This window comes from Sus scrofa, chromosome 2 (assembly GCF_054392235.1).
Source record: "Sus scrofa isolate SSC_HxYL_T2T_F1_AM1 chromosome 2, Sscrofa_HxYL_maternal_Yorkshire_Landrace_v2.0, whole genome shotgun sequence".
Lineage (NCBI taxonomy): Eukaryota > Metazoa > Chordata > Mammalia > Artiodactyla > Suidae > Sus > Sus scrofa.
This window is the reverse complement of record NC_139384.1, coordinates 4,169,755-4,196,757: the sequence shown is the minus strand read 5'-3', so window position 1 is coordinate 4,196,757 and position 27,003 is coordinate 4,169,755. Positions and strand designations below refer to the sequence as shown.

Genomic DNA, 27,003 nt, shown 5'->3' with positions numbered 1-27,003 from the left:
GGGTCGAATCAGAGCTGCAGCTGCTGGCCCCCACCACAGCCACAGCAACGCAGGATCTGAGCCGCATCTGCCACCTACACCGCAGCTCACGGCAACAGTAGATCCCCGACCCACCGAGCAAGGCCAGGGATCGAACCCGAATCCTCGCGGTTACTAGTCAGATTCATTTCCACTGTGCCACAAAGGGAACTCCAGGGGCAGCTAATTTTTAATTGTAAGAGTGATCTGGGTTAGTCGCAGGACTTTTGGAAAAAACAGTGTGTCAACGAGGGTAAGAAATGCCTCCAAAACCTGCCACATAGAGTTCGTCTCTATGATATGTGGGCGTGTTCTAGTTTTTCCACACCCGCCTAGAACTGTGTGTGTCCTTTACCCCCCATGCGCACACACACACACACACACACACACACACACCCACACCCACACACCCTGTTCTTTTCTCTCACGGGGATCTGTGTATTTTCTCGTCTCCTTCAGTGTCTTGGAGAAGCTCATTTTGAGAGGCGTCTATCGTGTCGGAGCAGCTGTGCGTCTTGAACCTTCTCTAGACGCCGGCGTTTGTCTGTTTTTACAGCACCGCTCCGTCCTTCTAAAACTAAGGCCGTCCCACACGCTTTCATGTCACCCCTGTGCTGGTGCGTTGGCTCTAAGCTCGGGTGGCTGTGCACTTTCTCAGATGCCGCAAGCACTCACCTTTCAGCCACATTTTACTTCTCCCAAATACGGACGGCGAGGCCGCCGTGAATGTGCGCCGTGGCCGCATCTCGGGGAGGAGGCACGCAGCGTGGATGGACTCGGGACCTCTGCTCCCTGGCTCTTTCCAAGTCTGGGCCCCTCCTGCACAGCCAGGTTGGCACAGGTGCCTGTAAGCGCGTGCCCGTCCCTGCTGCGGCGCCGTGTGCCGGAGGCTGTGGACGGAGCTGGGCGCGGCGGCCCTGCCGGCAGAGCGCAGAGTGCACGGCGCAGATGCTTGCCTTGACGGGGGCGAGTCGGGGCAGAGGTGCAGTCCTGGGTCTGCTGGCAGTTCTTTTCTGTCGTTTGTTTTTGTCACTTACGGGCCCTCACTCGGAAAGGGATACTGTGGGAGGAACAAGTTCGTTCCGAGAAACATTAACCTCACGGAAGTCGGGTATTCTGGAGCGCGAGTTGACTGCAAACCCGTTCGGCTCTGGGGCAGTGCAGCAGGGAGCCACGGGGCCCGAGTGTGGGGCGGGGGCCCGGCCGCAGATTCCATTCCTGGCGATGTCTTTTGAGAGCCGAGCAGACTGTGGTCCTGTGTGGACGGGCTGACCCGGGGAGGGCCAGCGTTCGCCTGTGACATCTCCTGTTTCTTTCCATCAGCACAGGTGCGAGGGGGCGGCTGGGCGCCTGGGAGCTGGAGCCTAACTGTTGCCTGTCCCGCAGCCCCGCTGACCTTCTACAACACCGCCCTGGATGCCTCCCAGAAGGAAGCGGTCCTGTTCGCGCTGTCCCAGAAGGAACTCGCCATCATCCACGGGCCTCCTGGCACTGGGAAAACCACCACCGTGGTCGAAATCATTCTGCAAGCTGTGAAACAGGGCTCCAAGGTGGGCAGTGGGCACTGTGTCCCCCCAGCACCCGTCACCAGGCTTTGCCACATTCTCAGGCACTCGGGGGCCTCAGCCTGCACTGAGCTTGGTTGGCGTCCCCAAGCACTTACTGACCGAGCGCTGGGCTGGGTCACTGTTCACCAGTAACACCTGCTTGGCACACGTGCTCTGTGCAGGTCCTGTCATGTGTGCAGGCAACTAGGGCCTGCCATGCGTTTCAGGAGGAGGCCCTGTGGCCGGTTGAGGGAGAGGGGCGAGCTTCAGTTAACCCGAGGGTCTGGGAGTTCCTGTCGTGGCTCAGAAATGAATCTGACCAGCATCCATGAGGACGCAGATTCCATCCCTGGCCTCGCTCCGTGGGTTAAGGATCTGGTGTTGCTATGAGATGTGGTGTAGGTTGCAGACGCAGCTCGGATCCTGAGTTGCCATGGCTGTGGTGGGGGCCAGCAGCTGCAGCTCCGATTCAACCCCTAGCCTGGGAACCTCCATATGCCGCGGGAGCAGGCCTGAAAAAAAAAGACAAAGACAAAAAAAAACCAGAGGTTAGTCGTGCAGACTGCAGTTACTAGTCTCTGCAGATGGGGAACAGAATATCATATATTACTACTCACTTATTTTTTTGGTGGGGGTCTGCGCCTGCACCATATGGAGGTTCCCAGGCTAGGGGTCCAATCGGAGCTGTAGCTGCCGGCCTACACCACAGCCGTGGCAACGTGGGATCTGAGCCACGTCTGCCACCTACACCACAGCTCATGGCAATGCCACATCCTTAACCCACTGAGCGAGGCCAGGGATCAAACCCGCAGCCTCATGATTCCTAGTGGGATTCGCTAACCCCTGAGCCACGACGGGAACTCGCATTTTTTTTTTGCCCTCCCCTCGGTGTGTGGAGGCCAGGGATCAGATTGCAGCCTCCGTTGTGACCCACACTGAGCTGTGGCGACACGGGGATCGAATCTGCCTTCCGTCGCTGCAGAGACACTGCCAGGCCCATGCGCCACAGCGGGAGCGCCTGCCCTCCTTTCTTTGAGATTTGCTGTTCGCTTTAACATCAGCTTGAGTGATTTCATGAAAAATCACTTCTCAACCAGTCAGAGCCGTGCCTCCCCAGGTCCTGTGCTGCGCACCCTCCAACGTCGCCGTGGACAACCTGGTGGAGCGTCTGGCCCGGTGGAAGCAGAGGATCGTGCGCCTGGGGCACCCAGCCCGGCTCCTGGAGTCCATCCAGCAGCACTCCCTGGACGCGGTCCTGGCGCGGAGTGACGGCGCCCAGGTCGTGGCGGACATCAGGAGGGACATCGACCAGGTCCTCGTGAGTGGCTCTCGGCTGGCGTCCGCTCTGCCTGTGGTGTTCTGGGTTTTTTCTTTCTTCGCCTTTTGTCCTTTTAGGACCACACCCACGGCCTGTGGAAGTTCCCAGGCTAGGGGTTGAGTCAGAGCTGCAGCTGCCAGCCGACACCACAGCCACAGCCACGCCAGATCCGAGCTGTGTGTGGGACCTACACCCCAGCTCACGGCAGCATCAGATCCTTAACCCCCTGAGCAAGGCCAGGGATGGAACTGTGTCCTCACGGATGCTAGTTGGGCTTGATACCGCTGCGCCACGGTGGGAACTCCTGTGTCTGGTTTTCTGATCTGCAGTCTCTCTCAAGCAGAAACCACAAGTAAGGAAGGGTCACGTGTCTTTGAGCATGGAGGGAGTCAGGGTCTAGGTAGACATTTCGGGGCTGAAGAAGATATTTCAATCTTTTGGCAAAGGTGGAAGAGTGGGAGAAACCCAGCCTGGTTTTGTAGAAGTTGCTGAAACCCCAATCCCGGCGGGAGCAGGTGCTCTTCTGCCCCGAGAGGGTGTCCGGTGCCTGGGCAGGGCGGGGCTGGACTGCCACCTCTGGTCTCGGCTGAGTTGGTGGTTCCCTGAGGACCTACACTTCCTCCCCCTGCGCAGGAGACGGGCTCTAAGGCCACTCGGCGTCATCTGTGTGGATCTGTTGCCCCTTCAAGGAAGGCTTTTGACTTTTTAGTGCCTCTAAGGGACTGATGGACGTGGACCAGCTGACCGTGACGGAAGCGCTTTGTGAGCTGAAAGGAGCTAAGTGAGCACAGAATTGAGTCAGTTGCGTTTTCTCTGCTCTTCTCTCTAGGGGAAAACCAAAAAGACCCAGGATAAGAGAGAGAAGAGTCATTTTCGAGATGAAATCAAGCTGCTAAGGAAGGAGCTGAAGGAGAGGGAGGAAGCGGCCATGCTCGAGAGCCTCACGGCGGCCCGCGTGGTCCTCGCCACAAACGCAGGTGAGGGCGCTGGGCCTCCCCTCCTCTGGCCGCACCGAGCGCTGGGGGGCTGCCCTCTGCGGTTCTGGAAGAGCTGCGTAGAATTGTCTTTCCAGCTGGGGAGAACCCACCAGTGACGCCCTTCCGGGCCTGGCGTTTTCTAACTCCAGGGAAGCTCCCAACTGCAAGTTCAGTTTCTTTACTTGATGTAGGATGCCCAGCTCATCTCCGCCTCCTCCTCCTCCTCCCTCGTCTCCCCATCTCCTGCTTGTTTCTGGCTGCACCCGGGGCATGCGGAAGTTCTTGGGCCAGGGATCAAACCTGTGCCACAGCCGTGACCAGAGCCACAACAGTGATAACACTGGGTCCTTAACCTGCTGAGCCACCAGGGAACTCGTCCTCTTGTCTCTTCTTGAGTGAGTTATGTCTTTCAAGGAACGTGTTCATTTCATCTAAGTTGTTAAATTGAGAGGCATAAAGGTGTTCTTAATATTCTCTTGTTATTTTAAAAAATATTTAGGGCATCTGTAACAGGGTCACCTCTGTTGTCCCTGATATTGGTAACTTGTAAACCCTTTTTTTTTCTGGCCTTCTGGAAGGAGGTTTATTACTTTCATTGGTCTCCTCAGAGAACCAGCTTTTGTTTTTGCTGGTTTTCTCTGTTATTTGTCTGTTTTCTTTTTTATTGATGTTGACCTTGGTTCCTGTTAATTTTCCTCTTTCTGTTCATTTGGGTTTAATTTGGTCTTCAGTTTCTTTTTTTTTTTTTTTTTTTTTTTTGGTCTTTTTAGGGCCACACCCTCTGCATATGGAAATTCCCAGGCTAGGGGTCTAATCAGAGCTATAGGCACCTGTCTAACACCACAGCCACAGCAGCACGGGATCCGAGCTGCGTCTGCGACCTACACCACAGCTCACGGCAACGCTGGATCCTTAACCCACTGAGCAAGGCCAGGGATTGAACCCGCCACCTCATGGTTCCTGGTCGGATTCGTTAACCACTGAGCCACAATGGGAACTCCCCAGTTTCTTTTTCTAAGGTGGGAGCTGAGGTCACTGATTTATTTTGGTTGGAGCCGTGTGGTCTTTATGCCATTGGCGTTTAGTGCTGGGTGTTTCCCCTGTACCGCTTTTGTGGCTTCTGGCCGGTTTGGACGTGCTGAGCTTTCGTTTTCATTCGCTGTGAAATATGGCCTCGTTCCCTTTTCATCTCTCTCTTAACCCAGGATGGCTTAGAGGTGTGTTATTTTTTTCCAAACATTTGGGGATTTTCCAGGTATCTTTTTATCATTTCTTTCTCTCTTTCTTTTTTGCTTTTTAGGGCCACACCCTCGGCATATGGAGGTTCCCAGGCTAGGGGTTGAATCAGAGCTACAGCTGCTGGCCTGCACCACAGCCGCAGCAACACCAGATCCTTAACTCATTGAGCATGGCCAGGGATCAAACCCATGTCCTCATGGATCCTTAGTCGGGTTTGTTGCTTGCTGAGCCACGGTGGGAACTCTGGTGGGAAAGTGAATATTTTAAAGGACGTGTGGAGACGCTGGAGGTCAGGTTCTCTCTCTCCCAGGGTTTGTTGCTGTTCCTTGTTGTTTGTGCAGTGATTTTCGGTGCTGCGTCTGTGAAGCCTGCAGCCCTGCCCAGTTAGCTTCGAGGTCAGGCAGTGATTGGACAGAGGCCTTGTGGTCCCTGGACTGGGGAGTCTCCCAGTCTTTGTCGCGGGGCGCTCTGTGTGCTGGGGCATGCTTTGGGTGCTCAGCCAGGTGGCTTGCATCTCAGCCTTCTCTTCCATCTGGCACAGAGCCTGGAAAGGTGAGCGGGGTGAGTGTCCAGGGCTTCCTCGGGTTTACAGGAGTGTGGCCTCTGGATTCCCGGCCACGGATCAGAGCTTTCAAGGCCCCAGGGGCGTCTCATTCCCCAGCTTTTCCTCTCAAGCTTTTGGTCCCTCTGGTTTGTTCCAGCTCTTATCCATGGCCTCAAGAGCGTGGCGTGCATCTGTGGCCTCTGGCTGTTTTCCACTCGTACCAGTGGGGAAAGGGCTGTTGCACTGGGCAAGCCCCGAGCCAGGCCCTTGCAGGTGGGGCCGGCTTGCAGGTGGGACCTGCCAGGGAACCAGCAGGCAGGTGTGACTGCGACGTTCTCTGGGGACAGGGCTTCTGAGGAGTTCTGTCCCTCGCGGGGCAGGTGCTGGTTCTTGCTGTGATGGCAGGCCCTGGGTTCAGGGCCTCCGGGGAGCAGGGAGCAGTGCTGGTATGGGGGAACACCTCCAAGCCTGCTTTTCCTGCCCAGATTTAGCCATTTGGGGGAGGAGATTCACCTGGGTTGTTGCAGGCCTTTGGTTAATCTCTAGAGTTTTGAAAAAGTCGGTTTGGACGGTTTTGCCGATGTTCTCATTGCTGTGGAGGTGGAGAGGATTCTCAGGGGTCCTTACCCTGCCCTGTCTGCTGACACCCTTCGCCGACCGCCTTTAAATACAGCACTTGCCGGGACTCACGGCCCCGCTCCAACCTTCCCGCACGGTCCGCTCGGGGGCGTGAGGTCCCTCCCGCTGGCCTGGGAAGCCAGAATGCGATCCCTGCGAGGGGTTCCAGTGCCCCGCGAGTCGCTTCCATGGTCTGAACACATCTGTTCGTCATCCAAAGCTGGTCTAAGGTCTGCCTCTTACACACACTCTCCGGCCATCTCTGAAAAGTCAGGCTCAGGAAACTTAGCAAGATATGGGTCTTAGTCATAATTTAGTATCTTATATTTATACACAGATTGTAATATGAGTCTCTGCACATGTGCACACGTATTACACACGTGCGTATCTACACACACACATGCGCATGTATATATACTGTATGTGTATGTATTTTAGTGTGATTAATTGGGAAAAGGGCAAGAACTAACACGTATAGGATTTATTAAGCCCTGCCTTCTTGGAATTCCAGTTGCCGTGAGCTGTGGCGTAGGTCGCAGATGTGGCTCAGATCCCATGTGGGGGTGGCTGTGGCGTAGACTGGCAGCTGCAGCTCCAATTCGACCCCTAGCCTGGCAACCTCCATATGCTGCATGTGTGGCCCTAAAAAGCAAGAAAAAAACCCCAGTGCCGCCTTGTAGCAGGCACTTAGGTGTTTCCTGGTGTGCAGACGGCACTTTTACCCTCGTCCTGAAGCAACGTGCTGCTGGACACACAGGTGCTGTGTCAGCGTGCGGTTATCACACCAGGCCCGGGAGGTCCAGGCGTTGCCCACGTTTGTGGCCGAGGAGTGGGGCGGGGGAGTGGCCTGCCCAAGGCCCCTGCTGTTTGCGGGTGTTGAGGGGGCGCCCAGGTCTCGCTCAGACTGGACCTCGTTCTTCTGGGTGGCTGTGTGTTCCAGGAAGGAGGAACCGCAGTGGTTTTGTCAGATGCAGGGGGTTCCCTGGGGGAATGCTCAGCAGTTCATTGTTCTGTGTGTCCAAGAAAACACCTAAGGAGGAAATTCATTAAATTCTAAATTCAGAAAAACAGTGCAGAAGTAATATCTAGACATATGCCCACCTTCCAAGGATTTGGGGTCCTAGCCCCGAGAGGTGATTGATTTTGGTGATGGAGACATCGGAGTGGCCCGTGACGGGGACACAGACCCCTTGCACTTAAACGCAAGCGGGTGGAACTGTGAGTTCTCGAATGTCGTTCCCCCGTGGAGTCCAGGATGCAGACGCAGTGGGCACAGCCCGAGGGCAGGACTAGACGGGACAGTGGCTCGTCTCTCGTGTCTCTATTGGTGCGACACAGCCAGCGTCTCTGAAAGGGCTCACGCTTCCCCTTGCAACCAGGTGCTTCTTCGGACGGGCCCCTGAAGTTGCTGCCCGACGGCTACTTCGACGTGGTGGTCATTGACGAGTGCGCCCAGGCCCTGGAAGCCAGCTGCTGGGTCCCGCTGCTGAAGGCCAGGAAGTGCATCCTGGCCGGGGACCACAAACAGCTGCCCCCCACCATCATCTCGCACAAGTAAGACCCTGCTGCCACCCACTGCCACCCCCCCCCCGCCCCCTGTCTCTCCCCGGACGTCCAGCCCAAAGCCCCGGGCTCACCCAGAGGCCCTGGATGTGTGGCAAGCCCGGCCGAGGAGGCCCGATGGCTTTGTCCCCCAGAAAGCCTGTGTGTGGACACCGTGCCCCGGGGCTGGATTGCACCCCTGGAGAAAGTGGGGTGATCTGGGGGAGAACATGGCGGGGGTCGTGCTGGGGGTCCCTGGGTCTGCGGCCCCTCCACCCCTGGGTCCGCGGCCCTGCTGTGGTCTTCATCTGCGAGGCAGCCCGGGAGGTGCTGGCCGCTCACAGGAGGCCGCCTGGAGGGTGTCCGTGTTGGCGCTCCACCTCTGGGCGGCCTGGGCAGCCTCCCTGGGTGTCACTGTTCTCGGGCGGGCCGTGGGAGGCCTGGCCGTGTCCGCCTCGGGTTTGGTGGGGCCTGAGCAGGTTTGTCGGTGTAGGGTGTCTGGCTTAGCGCCTGGCTGGAGCCCGTGGACCTTGTAAAATAATCATGGCGGGTTCTGTCGCTGCCGTGGCCAGTTACCAGGGTCTCTGCCCGCAGAGTCCTGCAAGGCTAAAGCCACTCCGCAGTCTCGGGGGTGGAGGTCCAGGCGTGGGCGGGGCCGGTTCCTTCTGGGGGCCGCGGGAGAACCCACTCCCCGCCTTTCCCGGCTTCTGCAGCCCCTACTCCTGACCTTGGGGCCCAGACCCAGCTCCTTTCCAACCCTGACCTCCTGCCTCCCTCCTCGGAGGCCCCTGTCATCTGGGGGGCCCTGGATCACCCGGGGTCATCCCCCTGCTCTGCCCCTCAGCTTCACCCCGTCTGCCAAGTCCCCTTGGTCACGTGGGGTCCCTGGTCGCAGGTGTCCCATTTGCGGCCAGAGTGGGGGACGGGGAGCTTGCGGGGTCGGGCATTGCCTTGCCCTGGCCCCGGGACTCAGGCCCCCTTCCCGGTTCCTCCCCGGCCACAGGGCGGCGCTAGCGGGGCTGGCCCTCAGCCTGATGGAGCGCCTGGTTGAGGAGCGCGGCGCGGGGGTGCTGCGCATGCTGACCGTGCAGTACCGCATGCATCGGGCCATCGCGCAGTGGGCCTCGGAGGCCCTGTACCACGGGCGGCTCACGGCCCACGCTTCCGTGGCCGGGCACCTCCTGCGGTGAGTGACAGCGCCCCCTGCTGTCCCCGAAGACCTGGGGGTGGGTTTCTGGACAGCAGGGTGGCCTCGCCCTGGAGAGCTGGCTTGGGCTTCCCTGGTCAGAGGTCCCTCGGGCTGCCTGTGGGAAGAGCCACTGCTGGCGGGCGGGAGGTGGGGCCTCTTGGACCCCAGCACTGCTCTGCAGCCCTACGTGCTCTATCTCCGGCCGTGTGCAGGGATCTCCCAGGAGTGGCTGCCACCGAGGAGACAGGCATCCCCCTGCTGCTGGTGGACACGGCCGGCTGCGGGCTCTTTGAACTGGAAGAGGAGGACGAGCAGTCCAAAGGGAACCCTGGTGAGCGGGCTGGGGAGGGGCCCACCTTCTCATCTGAGCGGACCCTGAGCGCCTCTTCCAAAGAGAAGCCCCTCCAAGTTGCCCACTTGAGAGGGGAGCCGAGGGAAGGGAGGGGAGGGGGGTGTGAGCATCCCTGGGAGTGGGGGCGGGGCTGAGCCACTGGCCTCGGAGGTCAGGCCGTTGTTGTTCTCCACGGGCAGACCAGATGGCACCGATTCACAGGAGAGGGTGGCCCCGGGCAGCGTCTCTGGTTCTTCTTTTTTTTTTGCTTTTTAGGGCTGCAGCCGTGGCATGTGGAGGTTCCCAGGCTAGGGGTCAAATTGGAGCTGTAGCCACTGGCCTACCCCACAGCCACAGCAACACCAGATCGCAGCCGTGTCTGCAGTGTACACCACAGCTTGCGGCAATGACAGAGCCTTAACCCACTGAGTGAGGCCAGGGATCGAACATGTGTCCTCATGGATACTGGTCGGGTTCCTAACCCATTGAGCCACAATGGGAACTCCAGCGTTTCCTGTTCTTGTTCTGGATTAGGCAGCCCGGTGCCGCCTGGCCTGGCCTTGGATGAGGCCTTGCTCACGGGGTCGCCGGTAAAGGGGGCGCATGGCCATACCTCCGCTGAGAAAGGGCGCTTCCGGAAGGGGCGTCCTGCGCTTGGTGGGCTGGGTCCGCAGCCCTCACTCAGGTCGTCACTCCCAGGGCAGCCTCACACGGTTAGGGTCCTCCCGTCCCAGGGGACAGGAACGGGCACAAACACCAGGCGGTGGCGCCCGGTGGCGCCGAGAGTGTCCCTCGTGCTGAGGACCCCTTCGCGTCCCGCAGGTGAAGTGCGCCTCGTCGGTCTGCACGTGCAGGCCCTGGTGGACGCGGGGGTCCCAGCCGGCGACGTTGCCGTCATCACACCGTACAACCTGCAGGTGCGGGGGCCCCGTCTCTCTGTGTGGGTCGTGTCACCTTCCAGCCCAGAGTGGCTGCAGGGAAAGGGTAACTCGTGAACTGTAGTGACCAGAACTGCACAGCGGCATTGACCACGACACGACAGCGCCCAGGGCTCAGAGGACATCCGCAAGCGCATCTGTCCGTCTGTCCGTCTGTCTCCCTCGAGGAGCATCCCCCGCCCCAGTCTGGGTGCTCCCCGGGACCCCTGTGCCAGCTTCGACTTCAGGCTGTTCCCGGGAGCCGGGCAGTTTTGGCCGATCGCCCTTCACAGGCGTCCCGGGAGCAGCCTGGCCCTTGTGGCGATTCCCGCGGGGGTCTCAGCTGTGGGTCTCACTGGCCTGGCTCGGGGGCTGCGGCCGGTGGGGGTCCTCACCCATCCCTGGAGGCGGCTGGGGGAGGTCGGGGTGCTGCTGGAGAGGGTGTGGGTCGGGGGCCAGCGGGAGCCACAGACGTCCGCTCCCCCACCCCGCCCGCTTTCTCCCGTCTCCCCTCCTAGTGCCCGTGTGCTTATGGAGCAAAGCCGTCTCCTTTGGTGGGAAACGCCACCTGCTTCAGAGCATCGTGAGGCCCGTGGCCCTGTTGCCATCTGGTCTCGCGCCCCCTGCGTGGCGGCATCGGAGGCGCCGGCTGTCATGAGCCCGAGGAAATGGGGGATGTCGGTGCTGGCGTCCCCTCGGCCGCATCTGTCACGAGCAGGCCTGTGGGAGGGACGGCTCTCCGAAGCCATCACTCCTGAGGCTCCGGCGGGGCTTCCTGGGCCCTGGCGGCTCCGCGGGCCAGGCCTCAGCAGAGTGGAGGGCAGGTGTCCAGGGCTGGGGCGCCAGGGGGGCCTCGCTTGGTGTTTCAGGTGGACCTGCTCAGACAGAGCCTGGCGCAGAGGCACCCCGAGCTTGAGATTAAGTCGGTGGACGGCTTCCAGGGCCGAGAGAAGGAGGCCGTGATCCTGTCCTTCGTCCGATCCAACCGGAAAGGTGCGTAGCGCCCGGCGGGGTCCTCCGGAAGCGCGGAAGTGAGGCCTGGGGGGCTGCCAGGGCCGTGCTGGGCGGTTGCACGTGGTCTCTGCCCTCTGAGGGCATGACAAGGGCTCCAGGGGTCACCGCTTGGGAACCGGCAGGGCGCGCGCACGGCACGGGGGGTCCCAGGAGGTGCCTGAGCCCCGGCTGGCAGGACGAGTGGAGTCTGGGTGGGGAATGGACCCACGTCCCTCACTCTCCTGGTGTCTGGGCTGCAGCCGGGGCCCCGGGCTGTCCCCTGGGTCTGGGCTGAGGGCGGAGGTGTCTGCATCCACCTTTGAACCATCCCAGAACAGGCCGAGGAGCCGTCCTCGGCAGCAGTGCTGGGCGGGGTCTGCGCCCGGGACCCCTGGGCTGCGGGAGGTGATGGAGCCGAGTGGTCCCTCTCGGGTGACGGCTGCTGATGGGGGTGGCTGCCTTCTTGCTCCTTTGTCTCTGTCTGCTCCCCACTCATCCTGGTTTATCTTAGGCGAGGTGGGCTTCCTCGCCGAGGACCGGCGCATTAATGTCGCCGTCACCCGCGCACGGCGCCACGTGGCCGTGGTCTGTGATTCCCGCACCGTCAGCAACCACACCTTCCTGAAGACCCTGGTGGCCTACTTCGCCGAGCACGGGGAGGTGCGCACGGCCTTTGAGTATCTCGACGACCTCGTCCCCGAAAACTACTCCCACGAGGGCTCCCAGGGCCATAGCCGGGCCGGTGCAAAAGCCCAGGGCTCTGCCCCGCCAGCCAGGAGAGCTCCCGGGAGCAGGCAGCCCGCAGGGGCCAGGCCAGGCTGCAAGAAGCCGGGCGGGACGCCCTCCGACTCTGAGGCCCCGCCTCAGCCCAGCCTCAGCGGAGGCCGCCCGCAGGGAGCTGGGAGCCGAGACGGCGCAGATCACTTGAGGGCCACGATAGTGGAGTTTGTGTCCAGCGAGAAAACGCAGTTGGCGTTTCCCGCCTCCCTGAACTCGCATGACAGGCTGCGGGTCCATCAGATGGCAGAGGAGCTCGGGCTGAGGCACGACAGTGCTGGGGAGGGCAGGGAGCGCTTCATCACCGTGAGCAAGAGGGCCCCGCCAGCCCCTGCGGCCCCGCCACCCCCGGCGGAGGCCGGCAGCAAAGCCCCTCTCTGTCCAGAGCCCCCCAGCCCCGCACACACAGAGGCCCCCGTCGGGGTGCAGAGCAGCCAGAACCAGCTGGACCTGAAGGTGCTGCACCTCGAGAGACTGCAGAGGGCGAGGAGCCGGCAGGAGCAGCAGGCCAGGGAGGGGCCACAGGCTGCGGGCTCCAAGCCACGCAAGTTCCCAGAAAAGAAGAAGAAAGAAGCGAAAGGTAAGTCTTCGACTCAGCAGAACATAGGCCTGGTGTCCCCTTATCCCTGGGCTTGGCCCATTCAAGTCCTGCCTCCTACCCTGGAGCGGAATCGGCAGTGCGCTCTGTGCCTTGTTTCTAATGTGTGTGGTCTGGGCTCCCCGAGGGCCGTCCTGCTCACCGTGGCCTCGGTGTCCCCAGAGCCTCGTGCAGGCCTGGCAGGTAGGGGGCACTTGGAGCGCCTGCTGCAGGAAGGGGCCTGGGGGAGCGGCCGGGGTGGGCCCAGGGGCCTCGAGAGCAGCACAGGTCGGTGCTGGCCCCTGCGGGGGTGCCCGGGGGGCGTGTGCCCCGCTCTCCTCCTGCGTGTGAGTGTCCACGGGCACAGGCTGCGCCTGGGTGAGCGCAGACGCTGGCACACTGATGGGGAAAGCGATGTTCCCTCGGTTTGAACCTTGCTGGCAGCGTGTCCCCACCACCGAGGACAGGGGCCAGGAGAGCGTGGCCGGAAGAAGGCATGTGGCAGGGCCACCTAGGACGGAGCGCCCGGGACACTCGGCCCCGCGTCAGGGGCTCTGGCACTGCTGGCGGTGTTAGGGGCTTCTTCAGGCAGCGCCGTCGGGATCCGTCCGCCCTCGGGCTCAGACATGACCCATGCGCTCGGTCTCTAAGCTCTGTGCCGACCTCCTGGCAGCTGAGAAGCAGGGGCCTGTGCAGCCCCTCCGGGGCCGCAGCTGGAGGCCATCCGCAAAAGTGCTTCCGGATGGAGCCCCCGCTCCTCCCATGGCAGGCCCTGCCCGTCAGGCCTTGGTGTGCTGGGCACCAGGTCCCGTGGGACGGGTGGCCAGCACCCGTGCGTGTGAGATTTCCCCTTCGGGGTTGGGGCCTGAACACCCTGTGCTGCTCCCTGTGTCTCATCCGTCTCCTGAGGACTCTGGCCACCGTCCAGAGGCTGGGTGTCTGCGGCCGCGGGCACCTCCTGGGCCGTCTCTGCACCTCCTGGTCCTGTTCCGAGGGGCGTGGCCGGGCCTCAGCACTGTCCCTCCCTGGCCCTCGGTGCCCACCAGGGCTGTGTGTGTGCAGAGCCCCGTCAGCTTCCAGCCCACCACGGGGCACAGGGTAGGGGGCGTGTCCCCACGTACAGGTGATCGTGGCAGAGCAGCTCCTGCTTAGGTTTGCAGTGGCCGCTGTAGAATGAGGCACTTGTGGGGAAGGAGGCTCTGGGAGACCCTGGGCGGCATCTGGAGGAGACTCGGGCCCCACGCGCCCAGGTCAGCCACTGTGACCTCTGTGACAGCTGCCTCGGGGGGCCCAGGACGGAGAGTGACTGGGGGATGGCGGGGCGCCAGCAGGTCCTGCCTCTGTTCCTCACCCACCTAATGCGTGTTGCCTGCCGCGTGGCCTTCCCCGCACTTGCTGTGCGTCTTCCTGTTGCCTCTTCGGTGTGTTACACGTGTACGTAACTATCTCTCTTCCCCTCCTGGTGTCTTCCTCCGACCTTAAAAGGGGTCCACGCGCCTGGTCACGGATATTAAAGTTTCCTGACGCTGGGCGTGAACGTGCCCCAGTTCCCCTGCCCGTCTCCCTGGGGGGCGCGGTAGGTTGTTTGGGATTTTGTCGTGATAGTTAACGAGATAAGGGACATCTTCATGTTGAACCGCTTTTCTGGAACCAAGAGGGTGAACTCTTTGGAGGCACACTCCGTGCCCTGCCCGCCCCTTCTAGAAGCCCGTGCCCGCCTGGCGTGACTGGTCGTCGGCTCAGTGAAGGATGGGTGGACATGCATTTGCTTCCTTGCCGTGGCCCCGAGGGCAGGAGGGGGCGCAGCTGCGGCCGCGGTCCCCGCCCTCAGAGGGAAGTCCTCGTCTGACCTCTTTGTCTTTGCCTTTCTCCCCAGGACCCACGGCCATAGACCTGCCGGCTGAGGAGGACTTTGACGCCCTGGTCTCAGCCGCCATCAAGGCTGATAACACCTGTGGCCTCGCGAAGTGCCCAGCCAGCGTGGTGACCCTGGGCCAGCTCTGCCAGCACTGCGGCCGCCGCTACTGCCTCAGCCACCACCTGCCCGAGGTACGTGGCCCGGGCCCCGCCTGCAGGTGCAGATGCGGGCAGACACGCTCCAGACAGACCCACAGCTGGGCACGAGCCCCCAGGGCCTCACAGTTGACTCACACGTGGCCGTGTCAGAGCGCGAGTGAGCAAGTGTCCCGTTGACTGAGTTACACCAAGTCGGGGCGATTCAGGCTGAGAAGGCTGTGTCCCCGTGTCCTTGGGACCCATCGGTGGGTCTTGTCAGGGAGGTGGGGGGCGAGGCCTGTGGCCCACCCCCGCCTGGTTGTGTTTTCCTGCACCCCTGAGCGTGCGTGCATTGGTGGGGTCGTCCTCTGCCAGGCATGGCGACTTGGGGCCCAGAGCAGACCTCTCCTCTGCCCCGGACGGTGGAGGGGGCACTGGGCCCAGCCGGGCTCTGATGAGACCAGCGTCCAGCAGTGTGTGCTGAGGGTGCCGAGGGGGGTCCAGGGGCGGCAGCAGGGGTGGGTGCTGCCCAGGTGGCTGTCAGCGGGCTTCCTGGAGGAAGTGCCACAGGCTGAGACCTGACGGATGCCAGGTGGGGCAGGGTAGGGTGGGGCGGTGTGTGCAGCTGGGGCCGAGGGCAGCCCGGTGAGCTGCCTAGAGGAGGTCAGGCCTGGCTCTGAGAGTGGGGCCAGGAGGCAGCATGAACTGGCTGTAGGGACGTGGGCCAGAGGCCCGGGGGTCTCCCTGGGGTGGGGGATGGAGAGAGCGAGGGCCACGGCCCCTTGAACTGGTCGTAGGTCAAGGACAGGAGGAGCGGGCAGACCCAGAGTGGTCCTCGGGCGTCCGCTGAGGGCAGATGGGGGCTGGCCGTGGGGCTCTCGGGCAGGGCTGGTGACGCCACCCTGGAGGGCCGCGTCTGTCCTGGTGGAGTCCTGCTGGTCGTGGCTGCCACCTGCAGGGCTCTGCTCGGCTCTGAACCCAGAAAACCCCGGGGAAGAAAACGTCCCCCCTCAGCAGTCACGCAGCCTCCCACGGTCACAGCTCTTACGAAGGCGGATGGTGTTCTAGAAGGACCTCCCCTGGGGTGTTGAGAAGCTGGCAAGGGAAAGCGGGACTGTCCAGTTCTCGTCACTGCATGGCTCATGCTCGTCGTGCTGCGTGACGCCGGGTGTGGGGGCCTGGGCCACGTGGATGGGACGGCACGGCCTGTCTGTCTCGGGAGCAGTGGGGGCAGCCTGGGGCCGCAGGAGGGTGGCAGCGGGGGCACGGCGGGCTGGGTGAGCCCTCCAGCTGTCTGTCTGGGACCGAGCTGGGTCTGAACTCGGGTCCCAGTTTTGTGCGGCAAGGCGAGCACAGGCGTGGTGAAAGGAGCCCGTGGGTTCGGTCTGTTTCTGGGCGGAATCAAGGAACACGCGTGTCAAGGGGGTGTAGTGCCGGCCCTCGGGAGGTGCCGGGCCAGCCTTCTCCCCTCCCCGTCCCCTTTTCCCTCCTTTAAACCGGAGTTTCACTGAGGCGCGGCAGCAGGATGCGCCATCTGCCTGCAGTGGACGCTTGGCAGCCAGTGCCCGCCAGGCAGCACCCGAGACAGGCCTGGCATGAGGGTCGCATAAAAGAAAGCAGTGTCTTGCCCGCAGGAGACGATGGCTGTGCTCTGGGGACGTTCCCGTGAGCTCACTGGTGGAAGGGTCATGTGACCTGCACAGCGCGGGGCACGCAGAGCACGCTGACACCTTAAAAACCACATACTTGTGTACACGGTGTCACCTTGAGCAGGATGACATCACTGTCGGGGGTGTCCTTAGCCGGCACCTGCTCAGAGGACGGTCTGGCCTGAGCCGAGAGCTGGGTGCGGGAAGGGCGTCAGGCTCCGGCCGCAGCCCCCAGGGTGTGGGGGGTCCTGTGCGGGGAGAGTGGGGGGTACCCCCCGGGCTGGTGCTGGGCCTCGTGGCCCTGAGCTCTGTGAGGGCAGAACTCAGGCCCGGTCCCCCAGCTCAGCACTGACTCTCGTGTCCCCCCAGGTCCACGGCTGCGGGGAGAGGGCTCGCGCCCATGCGCGGCAGAGGATCAGTCGGGAAGGAGTCCTCTATGCTGGCAGCGGGGCCAAGGACAGGTCCCTGGACCCAGCCAAGAGGGCGCAGCTGCAGAGGAGGCTGGACAAGAAGCTGGAGGAGCTGACCGGCCAGAGGAAGGGCAGGAAGAAGGAGAAGGGGCAGTGAGGGCCAGCGCCACGCCGCCTCCGGGCCCAGCGTCGTTGGCGATGTGGCTGCAGGGCGAGTGGGCTTCCCCCAGCCTCTTTCTGTTCCCTGTGGCTGCTCCTGGCGACAGGGGTGCTGCCAGACCCAAGCCGTCCTCCAAGCCGCGGGGCCAGGTGCCTGCCAGTGGCAAGCTTCTCTGACGCACTGGATGGCGGCAGAGAGGCCACGCCAGGGCCAGCGGCCCCTCCTCAGGGCTGGGGGGCGGCCCGGGGGCACTGTGTGCCATCCTCACTCCCGCCCGGACCGTTTCCCGTCTCATCTTCCCTCCTGGTCAGCACCGAATCCCCAGCCTCTGAGCCCCGGGCGGCCGCGGGGACAGCAGGAGCCGCACCTCCGAGATGAGCCTGGGCCTCAGACTCCGCGAGAGCGACGTCCTGCCGCCCAGGGCCGGCTGGCCGCCCGCCCATCAGGTGAGACGGCGCACGGCTAAGGCACTCGGAGCCCGCCTGCCCCGGGTCCCCGGGCGGCCCGGCCTCTGCTGGAGCCGGACTTCACCGAGGTCATTTTCTGTCTCCTGTGGCTGCAGCCACCCCACCCTGACCGGACAGGGCAGCAGACAGAGCCCTGGCCGTCCCCTGCTCCCGGCAAGTCTGGCGTCGCCCCAGAGTGTGGCTTACGGGGGCGCCCTGGCCTGGCCCAACCTGTCCCCGTGCTGTTCCCGGTGTCAGTCCTGCGAAGGGGTGGCCCTGGGCGCCCGCCTTGCTGACACGCTCACCCTGAGCCCTGGGGGTGTCTCCGAGAACCTCTCCTGGATGTGTTGTTTTAGCCTCAGGGATTTCTTTGTTTCAAAAAGGTGTAAATTATTTAAAAGTTAAATGACTTATGCCCGCTGCCCACAGGCTGTCTGTTATGTGTCTCAGACGCTCACTCTTCCCCTCTGTGCCCCAAGGGTCCAGGGCGAGCTCTGAACACTCGGGCCTGGGAGGGCTCTGTTCTGGGAGCAGAGACGGGAGAAAACCTCCCTGTCGTGCTCGATTTTTCTACCACGAGAGTCAGGGCGGCACGTTTCGGGTCCCAGACGGATGAGGAGGACACAGGGCCGGGGCTGGCCTCCGCCCCGCTCACGGGCAGGAGGTGCCGTGGGGCCGGGGCCTCCCCCTCAGGTCTTGCCCTGCCTGTGTCCCGTCCTGGCCCCTCCTCACCTGGGCCTCGTGTCCCCTCCCCCAGTTGTCATTCCTGTCCCCTGCGCCTTCAGTGTGACTGGTCTTCAGGGGTCTGTGTTTTTGGCCTCAGGAGCCCCGTCTGTTCTGTTGTTGTGCCATTGACCCCGTGTGTCATCCTGCACCTCGATGGCGCCTGACCTCCTGCCAGGCTCACGTGCCTGACCACTGCATCTGCCATTCCGGGCCCCGCCACCCAGCCTGGCTCCCTCTGTGTCCCTTCTTGTGGGGATGACCTGGCACCCCTCTCTGTCCCCTCTCGTGGGAATGGCCTGGTGCCCCTCTCCGTGTCCCCTCTCTGTGCCCCCTCTCGTGGGGATGGCCTTGTCCCCTCTCCATGTCCCCTCTCGTGGGATGGCCTGCCCCCTGCCCAGGCCCCATGCCCACTCTGCACCAGAGCCCCTCCCCCCCTTGCGTGGGCGTCTTGCTTGTTCACTCCTATCGAGTGACTTTAGGACTGAACTTTTCAGGAAGCGGGAGGAGCGGGGACCCCCTGCGTCGTGTGTTTAAGTGCTACATGTGGTCTGGCAGTGATTTCCATCAGCCCAGAGCCCTGCTGTTCGCAGAGCGTCCCCGACTCAGCCCGGGTTCCGGCTGCCCTCAAGGACACTGGCTGCTGGAAACATGGTCAGGGTTGCAGGGTCAGGAGGTGTCTGCATTTGAAGCATCGTGTCTTGGTGGCTGAGGAGCATGGTGGCAGCTCGTTCACCTGCCGAGGATGCTAATCTTCCTGTCTCCGTGGTAATAGGCCTTGATCCATGGGCCACAGGGAGGCTCTGGGTCCTCGACTGGGTCAGAGAACACACCTTAATGGCCACAGCAAGGCCAGGTTCAGGGATGGGCCAGAGTCCAAACAGGCCCATCAGGCGTCTACCCTGGGATCCACACACAGGAGCTGGAAGAAAGATGGCCGCCCTCCCTGCCACCTCGAGGAAGCCTGCGTGCAGGAGAGAAGGAGGCCAACCAGAAACAGCCAAGAATGGACCAGGGTGAATAACCTGATCACACTGAGCACCTGGATCCAGCCACACCTGACCTCCAGTCCATTCTCAGTGCCTGAAATAATAAATCCCCTTTCTAGCTGAGGGAAGTCTACCTGGGTTTTCTTTCCCTTGTAGCAAAAGGCTCTTTGCTGACCCAGTTGTGTCCATGTCCCTGTATCTTGCTGGGGACACCCAGCCCCCTCGTGAAGGCAGTGCTGGATCAGGGCATCTCATTAGGGAAAGAGCAAGCCCTGTACCTTCATCCGTGTGCCATCCGCCCGGGCCATCCCTCCCCCCAGGAAGAGCTCGAAGTAGAGGAAGGAAGGAGAGCAGCACTGCATGCAGCCTCCCGATTTGGGCTCAATGTGGCTTCAGCACGTTGTTCCCCTGGGAACCCGTGTGCTCATTTGTCATGGGGATGGGGGACGGTCCGCCTCGCTGGCTGTGCTGAGCGAGAGGTCAGAGGAGTGGCAGTGGGCAGTGTGTGGTCGGGCCTGGGCCAGCTTACTGGGCCCATGGTGGTATCGGACAAGATTGGTGGTGGTTGCTGCCCCCCCTCCCCACCCCGTCCCTCGTCCCCTTCGCCCTCCATCACTGACCCACTCAAGGCAAGTTTGATGCGTGTGGTCACAACATAATGAGTTGATGGTTGCAACACAAAAAGTTTCCATTTCTTACCCCCCAGGAGACCTTGTTAGGAAAGTTGTTGGCTCGTTACTTTAAAAATGTCCTATAGCTCGTGGAGTTCCCATCATGGCTCAGTGGTTAACGAATCCGACTAGGAACCATGAGGTTGCGGGTTCAATCCCTGGCCTCGCTCAGTGGGTTAAGGATCTGGCATTGCCATGAGCTGTGGTGTAGGTCACAGATGCGGCTCGAATCCTGCATTGCTATGGCTCTGGCATAAGCCAGCAGCTGCAGCTCCGTGTGCCGTGGGTGCAGCCCTAGAAAAAGACCAAAAAAAAAGAAGTCCTGTAGTTCAGCCAGGACAGGGGAGCTCCCCAAAGGGGAAAACCTCCCAAACCACTGCGGGCTTCAGCCCTTCTGGAGGAGCAGCCTGGCCGGCGCTGGAGGCCCTTCCAGGCAGGCCTGCTTCCTCTCCTGTGGGGGCACCAGTGAGGGGGCCCTGTCATTGTCTTCTTTGGGGGTGGGGACAACACGACACAGGAAGAAGCCCGGGCTTCAGGGTGTCAGCTCTGGGGGCAGTTACTCCCATATCTACCCAGTATAGGCTGCAGGCCCTGGGCCTCAGTTTCCCCATCTTTAAAATGGGGACATCAGAGCACCCACCTCACAGGGCTGCTGTGAAGATTAAATGCTTTAGGGGAGTTCCCGTCGTGGCGTAGTGGTTAACGAATCCGACTAGGAACCATGAGGTTGCGGGTTCGGTCCCTGCGCTTGCTCAGTGGGTTAACGATCTGGCGTTGCCGTGATCTGTGGTGTAGGTTGCAGATGCGGCTCGGATCTGGCGTTGCTGTGGCTCTGGTGTAGGCCGGAGGCTACAGCTCCGATTGGACCCCTAGCCTGGGAATCTCCATATGCCGAGGGGGTGGCCCAAGAAATAGCAAAAAGACAAAAAAAAAAAAAAAAGTTTAAATGCTTTAAACACGAGGCCCTTGAAACAGCATGGGCACTTCAGTGCCCGGGAGGTGTCTGCTGTCCTTGTCATGTTGCAGAACTGCAGTGAAAATGACACGAGGCTACACACGTGGCTCCTTGTCCAGGTTCCGCAGGTGGCATTTCCTGCACTCGGCCAAGGGCACCCGCGGCTCCAGGAGCCAGTCTGCTTCCTGCCGACCTCGCTTGGTTGGCACCTTGGGCATCCTCCGTGCCTCAGGGTGCACCCTCACCCCCTGCTGGTGGCCCCGAACAGGCAGTCAGGCCAGCCCTGCTCTGTGTTTACCTGGGTTTGTTTGGAGCGTTACCAGGGGATCAGAGTGGGCTGGCGGGCACCAGCCTGCTCCTTCGGGATGTTTTAGGCCCGAGTTACAACCTGGCATTTAAAAGGACCCTGTTCTGTGCCAGGAGCATTGCAAAAGCTGCAGCCTTATTTGGTCTGGAAACTTCTTTGCTTGGAGGAAAAGTGGAGTGAGTGAGCCGATGTCTCATCCGGGCGGGCAGAGTCTTCTTTATGCCAGCGCGGGTTGTCCAGTTTGTGAATTATTTTGATCTCATCCTTCTCTCTTTGTTTTGGGCTGCCTGCCCTTTTCAGCCACAAATCCCCCCTGTTCCCCTGGAACCACTGCTCAGCTGCCTCCCCCTTGCCTTCAGCTGCCAATGAGTTATTCGGTGTGCAGCTTTATCATACCGTAAAATTCACACATCGCCAGTGTACAAGGCAGCAAATTTTAGCGGGTGTGTTGGGGTTTGCCATCCTCCACCCCCCCGCAACCAAGTTCCCCTGAACCTGTCTGCAGCATCAGGGGAGGACGTTCCCTTCCATCCTTAGTTTGCTGAACGTTTTTGTTTACTTATTTATAAACTGTTGTTACCCCTTTTATTTTTAACCACAAATAGATTTTGGACTTTGTCATAAGCTTTTCTGTAGCTACGGGGATGACCGTGGGGGTTGTCCTTTATCAATATGGTAGATTTTTGCATTAGTTGACATGTGAATGTTAAACCAACCTTGAATTCCTGGGATAAACCCCACTTGGTCGCAGTGCATAATTTTTAATATGTTGTTGATGGGGTGTATGATCAAAACTGTTTGGAAACAGGAGTTCCTGTTGTGGCTCAGCAGGTATCTACGGGGATATAGGTTCGATCCCTGGTCTCGCTCAGTGGCTTGAGTTTCTGGTGTTGCCGCGAGCTGCCGCATGGGTCAAAGATGAGGGTCAGATCTGGTGTTGCTGGGGCCATGGTGTAGGCTGGCAGCTGCAGCTCCAATTCAACTCCTAGCCTGGGAATGTCCATGTGCCGTAAAAAGAAAAAACCAAAACCAAAACCCCTTGGAAACCAGTGTGCTGAGGTCTGTTGCAGACTGAAGTGAGTCTCCTTATAGGGCAACCATTCTTGGATTTTTTGATGCAATGAGTTAGAGATTCCAGCCCCAGGGAAACAGAAGCCCAGCAAAGGGCCCCTCACGCCCCTCCACTCCCTATTAAACCCAGCGTCCACACTACCCTTAGATTGTAAACCCACTTGATTTAGCCTTCAGCCTCACGGTGGCAAACTTCAGTAGCCAGAGGAGTGCTGCTCCCGAGCTGCCCCTGCTCATCTTTCTCGGGGGCAGATGGAAGCAGGCCTCTGCCCCAGGCTGTACAGGGTGGGCTTTGGGGGCTGAGTTGGGGCTGAAGTCCACCTGTGCCCTGCCTATCTCAGCGCATCAGCTGTGGCCACTCGGAGAAGGGGCTGCTACTTTCTAGTTGGCCCAGAGATGCTGTGGCGGCTGCTAGTGCTGTGGGCGGACAGAAGTGGGCGAGTGGGTGTGTCCGGTTCCAGGTCACGCAGCTGAGCCGGGGCTGGGAATTCCTGGTCCATCCTTTTCAATGAATGGGGAGTGTCTTTTTTTTTTTTTTTTTTTTTTGGTTGCACCCACGACATGTGGAAATTCCCAGGCTAGGGATAGAACCTGTGCCCCAGCAGTGACCTGAGCTACAGCAGTGACAATGCTGGATCCTTAATGGCTAGGCCACCAGGGAACTCTGAAGGAGTCTTTCATAGCCTTTCCTGGAGTGAGGGGACAGAGGTTACGGCTTGCTGGTAAGTCACTCCCTGACCTCCACGGGACAGGCCCTAGCAAACCCATGGACCACCGGGCCTCTCTCTGAATGCTGGGGAAGACTCTTAACTTGGGGAGCCAGCAAGCTGTTATCCTGGGGCTCATCCTGGGACGAGCCTGTGTCTTGCTCCCGCAGGGCAGGGACAGCTGCCTTCCAGGCCAAGGTAGCCTTGAGAACAGGGGTCTGGCCCTCAAGTTCTTGATCCCCGAGAGGTGGGGCAGTGGGAGGGGCAGGGTCCCCCGGCGTTTATTGGGGGGGGGTGCCCAGGAGGCTGAGAACTCAGGCTTCCAGTCCAGTTGACATTGCAAGTGTATGCTTCGGGGCGCAGCCCTCACCCCCACCTCTGACCCAACACTGAGAAATCCTAATAAAATGGAAAAAGAATTTTAAAAATATAGAGCCACACCCCGCAAAGATAAATATCCCTGTGTTCCAGAAAACAGACAGAAATAGGGCAGTCAGAGGCAAAGAAGCTGGGGCCTATGAGAAACGGGGGCTGTTTTTCCTGGGGGTAAATAGGGCCTAAAAGGGCCCATTCTGAGGTGGAATGGGGCCAAGGTCACGTTCAGACTGAATGCCGGTCGGGGCTTTCCCATTCATCAGAGGAAAAAAAGGCTGTGCCTGTTGCTATGGCCTTGTAACAAATTTTCCCAAAACTGGGTATAAAACAACCATTTATCACGCTTGCGGCTGCTGGGGCCAAGGAATTTGGACACAGCACAGCGGGACACGGAGATCCATATCGCGGCCCTTGTCTCAAGGTGGGAGGTCTCTAGCAGAATCTGTCCCCCAGCACAGAGTGGGCTCAGGTGACACCTGTCCTGTCTCCAGCCAGGACCTCCTCTGCTTGGTTTCTCCGAGGCCACCTGCTGCCTCACTCTGTCCCCCTGGGTTGCCCATCAACCACACACCTGGTCCCAGCTCCCCCTCCACTCCTAGGAAACTGGACCTCAGGCATTTCAAGCGCAACACGTCCTAGGCTGGGCGTCTGATCTGCCCCTTGGCCATGGGCTGAATGGGCCCCTGCCCCCCAAAGATATGCCCACATCCTGATGCCCAGAACCTACGAATAAGACCTTTTAGGATAAAGGGTCTTGGCAGATGTAATTAAGGATCCCAGGAGGAGAGCATTCTGGTGGCCCCTGAGCCCTAAAGCCAATAACAGGTGTCCTTACAAGAGACAGAAGAGGACAAACACACATGAGAAGGAGGCGGCCCCAGAGAGTCCCCTGAAGCTGAGACAGGAAGGGAGGCCTCTCCCCTAGAGACTTGGGAGGGAGTGGGGTCCCAATGACACCTTTGTTTCAGCTTGCTTCTTTTTTTTTTTTTTTTTTTTTTTTTTGTCTTTTTGTCATTTCTTGGGCCGCTCCTGCGGCATATGGAGGTTCCCAGGCTAGGGGTCGAATCGCAGCTATAGCCGCTGGCCTACACCAGAGCCACAGCAGCGCAGGATCCGAGCCGCATCTGCGACCTACACCACAGCTCACGGCAACGCTGGATCGTTAACCCACTGAGCAAGGGCAGGGATCGAACCTGCAACCTCATGGTTCCCAGTCAGATTCTTAACCACTGTGCCACCACAGGAACTCCTCAGCCTGCTTCTAACTCTGCAGCTCCGTCTAGAGCGTTGCCCACCCGTGTACCACTTTCTCTTCCACCCCACAGGAACCTGCCTGCAAAGCCTTCCAACCACGCTTAGAATCTGACCCGTGTCTCCGTCTCGCTGCAGCCACGCTGGTCCCAGACCCCAGAGTGTCTCCCCTGGATTCCAGCTCAGCCCCCTTTCTGTCTGCCCCGCGCTCCACCTTGGGCTCGCTGGTGGTGCGAACTGGAGACGGGCACCTGCCACCTGCCTCCCGAGCCGCTGTAGCTGGCGACCCTCAGCACCGCCTGCAAGGAGCTCGGGGTGGAGACCAGGAGGGAGGGCTCTGTGCTCTGGGAAAATGGGCAGAACAGAACTTGAGACATATTGTGAGCCCAACTCTTGCATCTCTTCGTGTCTAGAAAAGCACCGAAAGCCTTCATGGTGACACCTGCTCCTCGTGAACAGCTGCGGCGTTCACAAGACGAGCAGCGACTTCTGCAAATGGGTGCTTGGGTGCACGCCCTCCCCCTTCACCGAAACCATCTATACTGACCTTCCCGCCACCTCTGTGGAGCGGTGTCTCGGAGCTCTCTGGAGCGCTGCCTCCCGGGCTCGCCTCCTCATTTTGCCCCAAGTAAAACTTAACTGTCGGAGGTCCTGTGGTGGCTCAGCAGAAGCGAATCCATCTAGTATGCATGAGGCCTTGGGTTTGATCCCTGGCCTCGCTCAGTGGGTTAAGGATCTGGTGTTGCTGTGAACTCTGGTGTAGGTCACAGCTGTGGCTCAGATCCTGTGTGGCTATGGCTGTGGCGTAAGCCGGCAGCTGCAGCTCTGATTGGACCCCTAGCCTGGGAACCTCCATATGCTCCGGGTGCAGCCCTAAAAAGCAAAACAAAAAAAACCTAAGCATCGTCACCTTTTGGTGTGTACAACTCTGCGGCATTAAGTGCTTCCGCAGTATTGTGCAGCCATCACCCTGTCCACTTCCAGAACGTTCCCATCTTCCTAAGCCTCAGCTCTGCCCCGTTCAACACGGACTCTGCACCCCTCCCTCCCCCAGCCTCTGGTGACCCATATTCTGTCTGTCCCTGGGGGTGACAGCCTCTCTGAAAGGCTTCCGTCCAGCCTCCTTACTTTGTCACCCAGGCCCCTGCTTCCTGAGCCTTTGCTGACTCTTTGGAATGAGTCTATTGGGCTCCCGAGTGAGCTTCCGTGGCGTGTGTGTTTAATCAGCCATCCTGACCTGGAAGTTCCTCTGGGATATTCAGGAATTCATCTTTGTGCAGGTACTTTATAAAATCAAGCAGTAGAATCCTTTTGTAGCCACATTGTGTAATCATGTAAAGTTAATTTAATGATAAAAGTAGGATACAAAATATACATTCAGTAGGCTCTAACTTACGTAAAACACACCGATACGGGGCTTCCCGTCGTGGCTCAGCGGGTTAAGAACCCAACATAGTGTCCATGAGGAGGCAGATTCAATCCCTGGCCTCGCTTCGTGGTTTAAGGATCCAGCTTTGCGGCAAGCTGTGGGGTAGGTGGCCGATGCAGCTTGGATCTGGCATTGCGGTGGCTGTGGGGTAAGTCGGCAGCTGCAGCTCCGATTTAACACCTGACCGAGAACCTTCATATGCAGCAGGTACAGGGAACTTCTCTATGCAGCAGGTACATCTGTAAAAAGAAAAGAAAACAAAACTAAACTTAAAACAACACAGCGATATTCATATACAAGATGAGAAGGCCTGGGCCAAATGGTGGACTTCTCTGCCCCTTGGGATGGGGTGCGAGTCTTATTTTACTTGTTCTTTTGACATTTGTAGCATTTTCCACAATGAGAACTGGCTCTAATCCGAAGGATCGCTGCTGGGTCTGTGGCCGGCACAGGCCTTCTCCCTCTTGGGCCTCATGTGATCCAAATTGACTTGGGGTGAGCCTGGGTCTCACCCATGTTGGAGGAGGGGAGATGGGCCCATGTGTGTCCTGGCAAAGTCCCTCTGGGGACAGCCAGGAGGGGAAGATGTGGGGGTGAGGGTGGGGGCAAGGACCGGAATCGGGTGGGAGCGGCCGCCGGGAGGGGACCCGGTGGAGTGGGTGTGGGCACACCTGATGAATATTCATGAGTTAAAGCATCCGGAATCTGCGGCCAGACCCACGGTGGGCGGAGGGCCAGGGACGATTTTCCCGATTCTGGCTTGGGTGACGGATGACTTAATGGCTCAGGGAGTCCTGCCCCAACTTTCTCAATCATAGTAGTATCGGTCTCATTTCTAATTCACATATGCTCTGTGTTCTTCCGACCTCCCGGGGAGCCCTTGAGGTGGGGAGAGGGGCAGAAGCAAGGAAGGCTGCAGACTCCCCCTCCACCCAGGCCCGAGGGTTCAGTGGAGCTTTCTGGACGCTCTCTGTCCTCCGCGGAGCGAGGGACGCTGCCCTGCATCTGGCCCCTCTCAGGTCGGGCCGGTCCGGGTCCGAGCTTTCGCCGGCCCAGGGCCGGACCCCGTTTGCGTGTTTGTGGGAGGAAGAACCCGTGTGTGTGTACACGTGTGAGGTGCTGGTCGTGACGTGTCACCTGTCCTGGGTGCCATCCTTCAGCTGCCGTGTCCCCGCCTCCCGCACGCCAGCTCCCTCTGGACTTTTTTTAGGTAAAATCGACATAACATAAAATGAACCACTGTAAGGTGAGCAGCTCCGTGGCGCGGTTCCGGTTGTA

The 27,003-nt window shown here is 60.1% G+C and overlaps 1 protein-coding gene across 27 annotated transcripts in view; it reads left to right on the top strand.

The window, feature by feature from the left end:
* IGHMBP2 (immunoglobulin mu DNA binding protein 2) overlaps positions 1–25,610 on the top strand; it is a 31,576-nt gene extending 5,966 nt beyond the window's left edge. The window contains exons 5-17 of one of the 27 annotated variants that reach the window (XR_014836751.1): positions 1,405–1,568; positions 2,683–2,883; positions 3,713–3,860; positions 7,641–7,815; positions 8,807–8,989; positions 9,205–9,323; positions 10,146–10,240; positions 11,110–11,233; positions 11,745–11,893; positions 12,396–12,590; positions 14,464–14,636; positions 16,601–17,247; positions 18,890–19,082. Coding sequence is in view for 2 of the 27 variants with exons in the window: in XM_085010501.1 (XP_084866627.1) it covers positions 1,342–1,568; positions 2,683–2,883; positions 3,713–3,860; positions 7,641–7,815; positions 8,807–8,989; positions 9,205–9,323; positions 10,146–10,240; positions 11,110–11,233; positions 11,745–12,590; positions 14,464–14,636; positions 16,601–16,798 (2,489 nt within the window). In the remaining 25 variants the exon portion in view is untranslated. Of the gene's footprint in view, positions 1–1,341; positions 1,569–2,682; positions 2,884–3,712; positions 3,861–7,640; positions 7,816–8,806; positions 8,990–9,204; positions 9,324–10,145; positions 10,241–10,758; positions 11,234–11,744; positions 12,591–14,463; positions 14,637–16,600; positions 19,083–24,370 lie in introns of those variants that run through there. The other 26 variants (XR_014836750.1, XR_014836749.1, XR_014836760.1 and 23 more) reach the window with 26 other exon arrangements.
* The last annotated feature ends 1,393 nt before the right edge of the window (positions 25,611–27,003 follow it).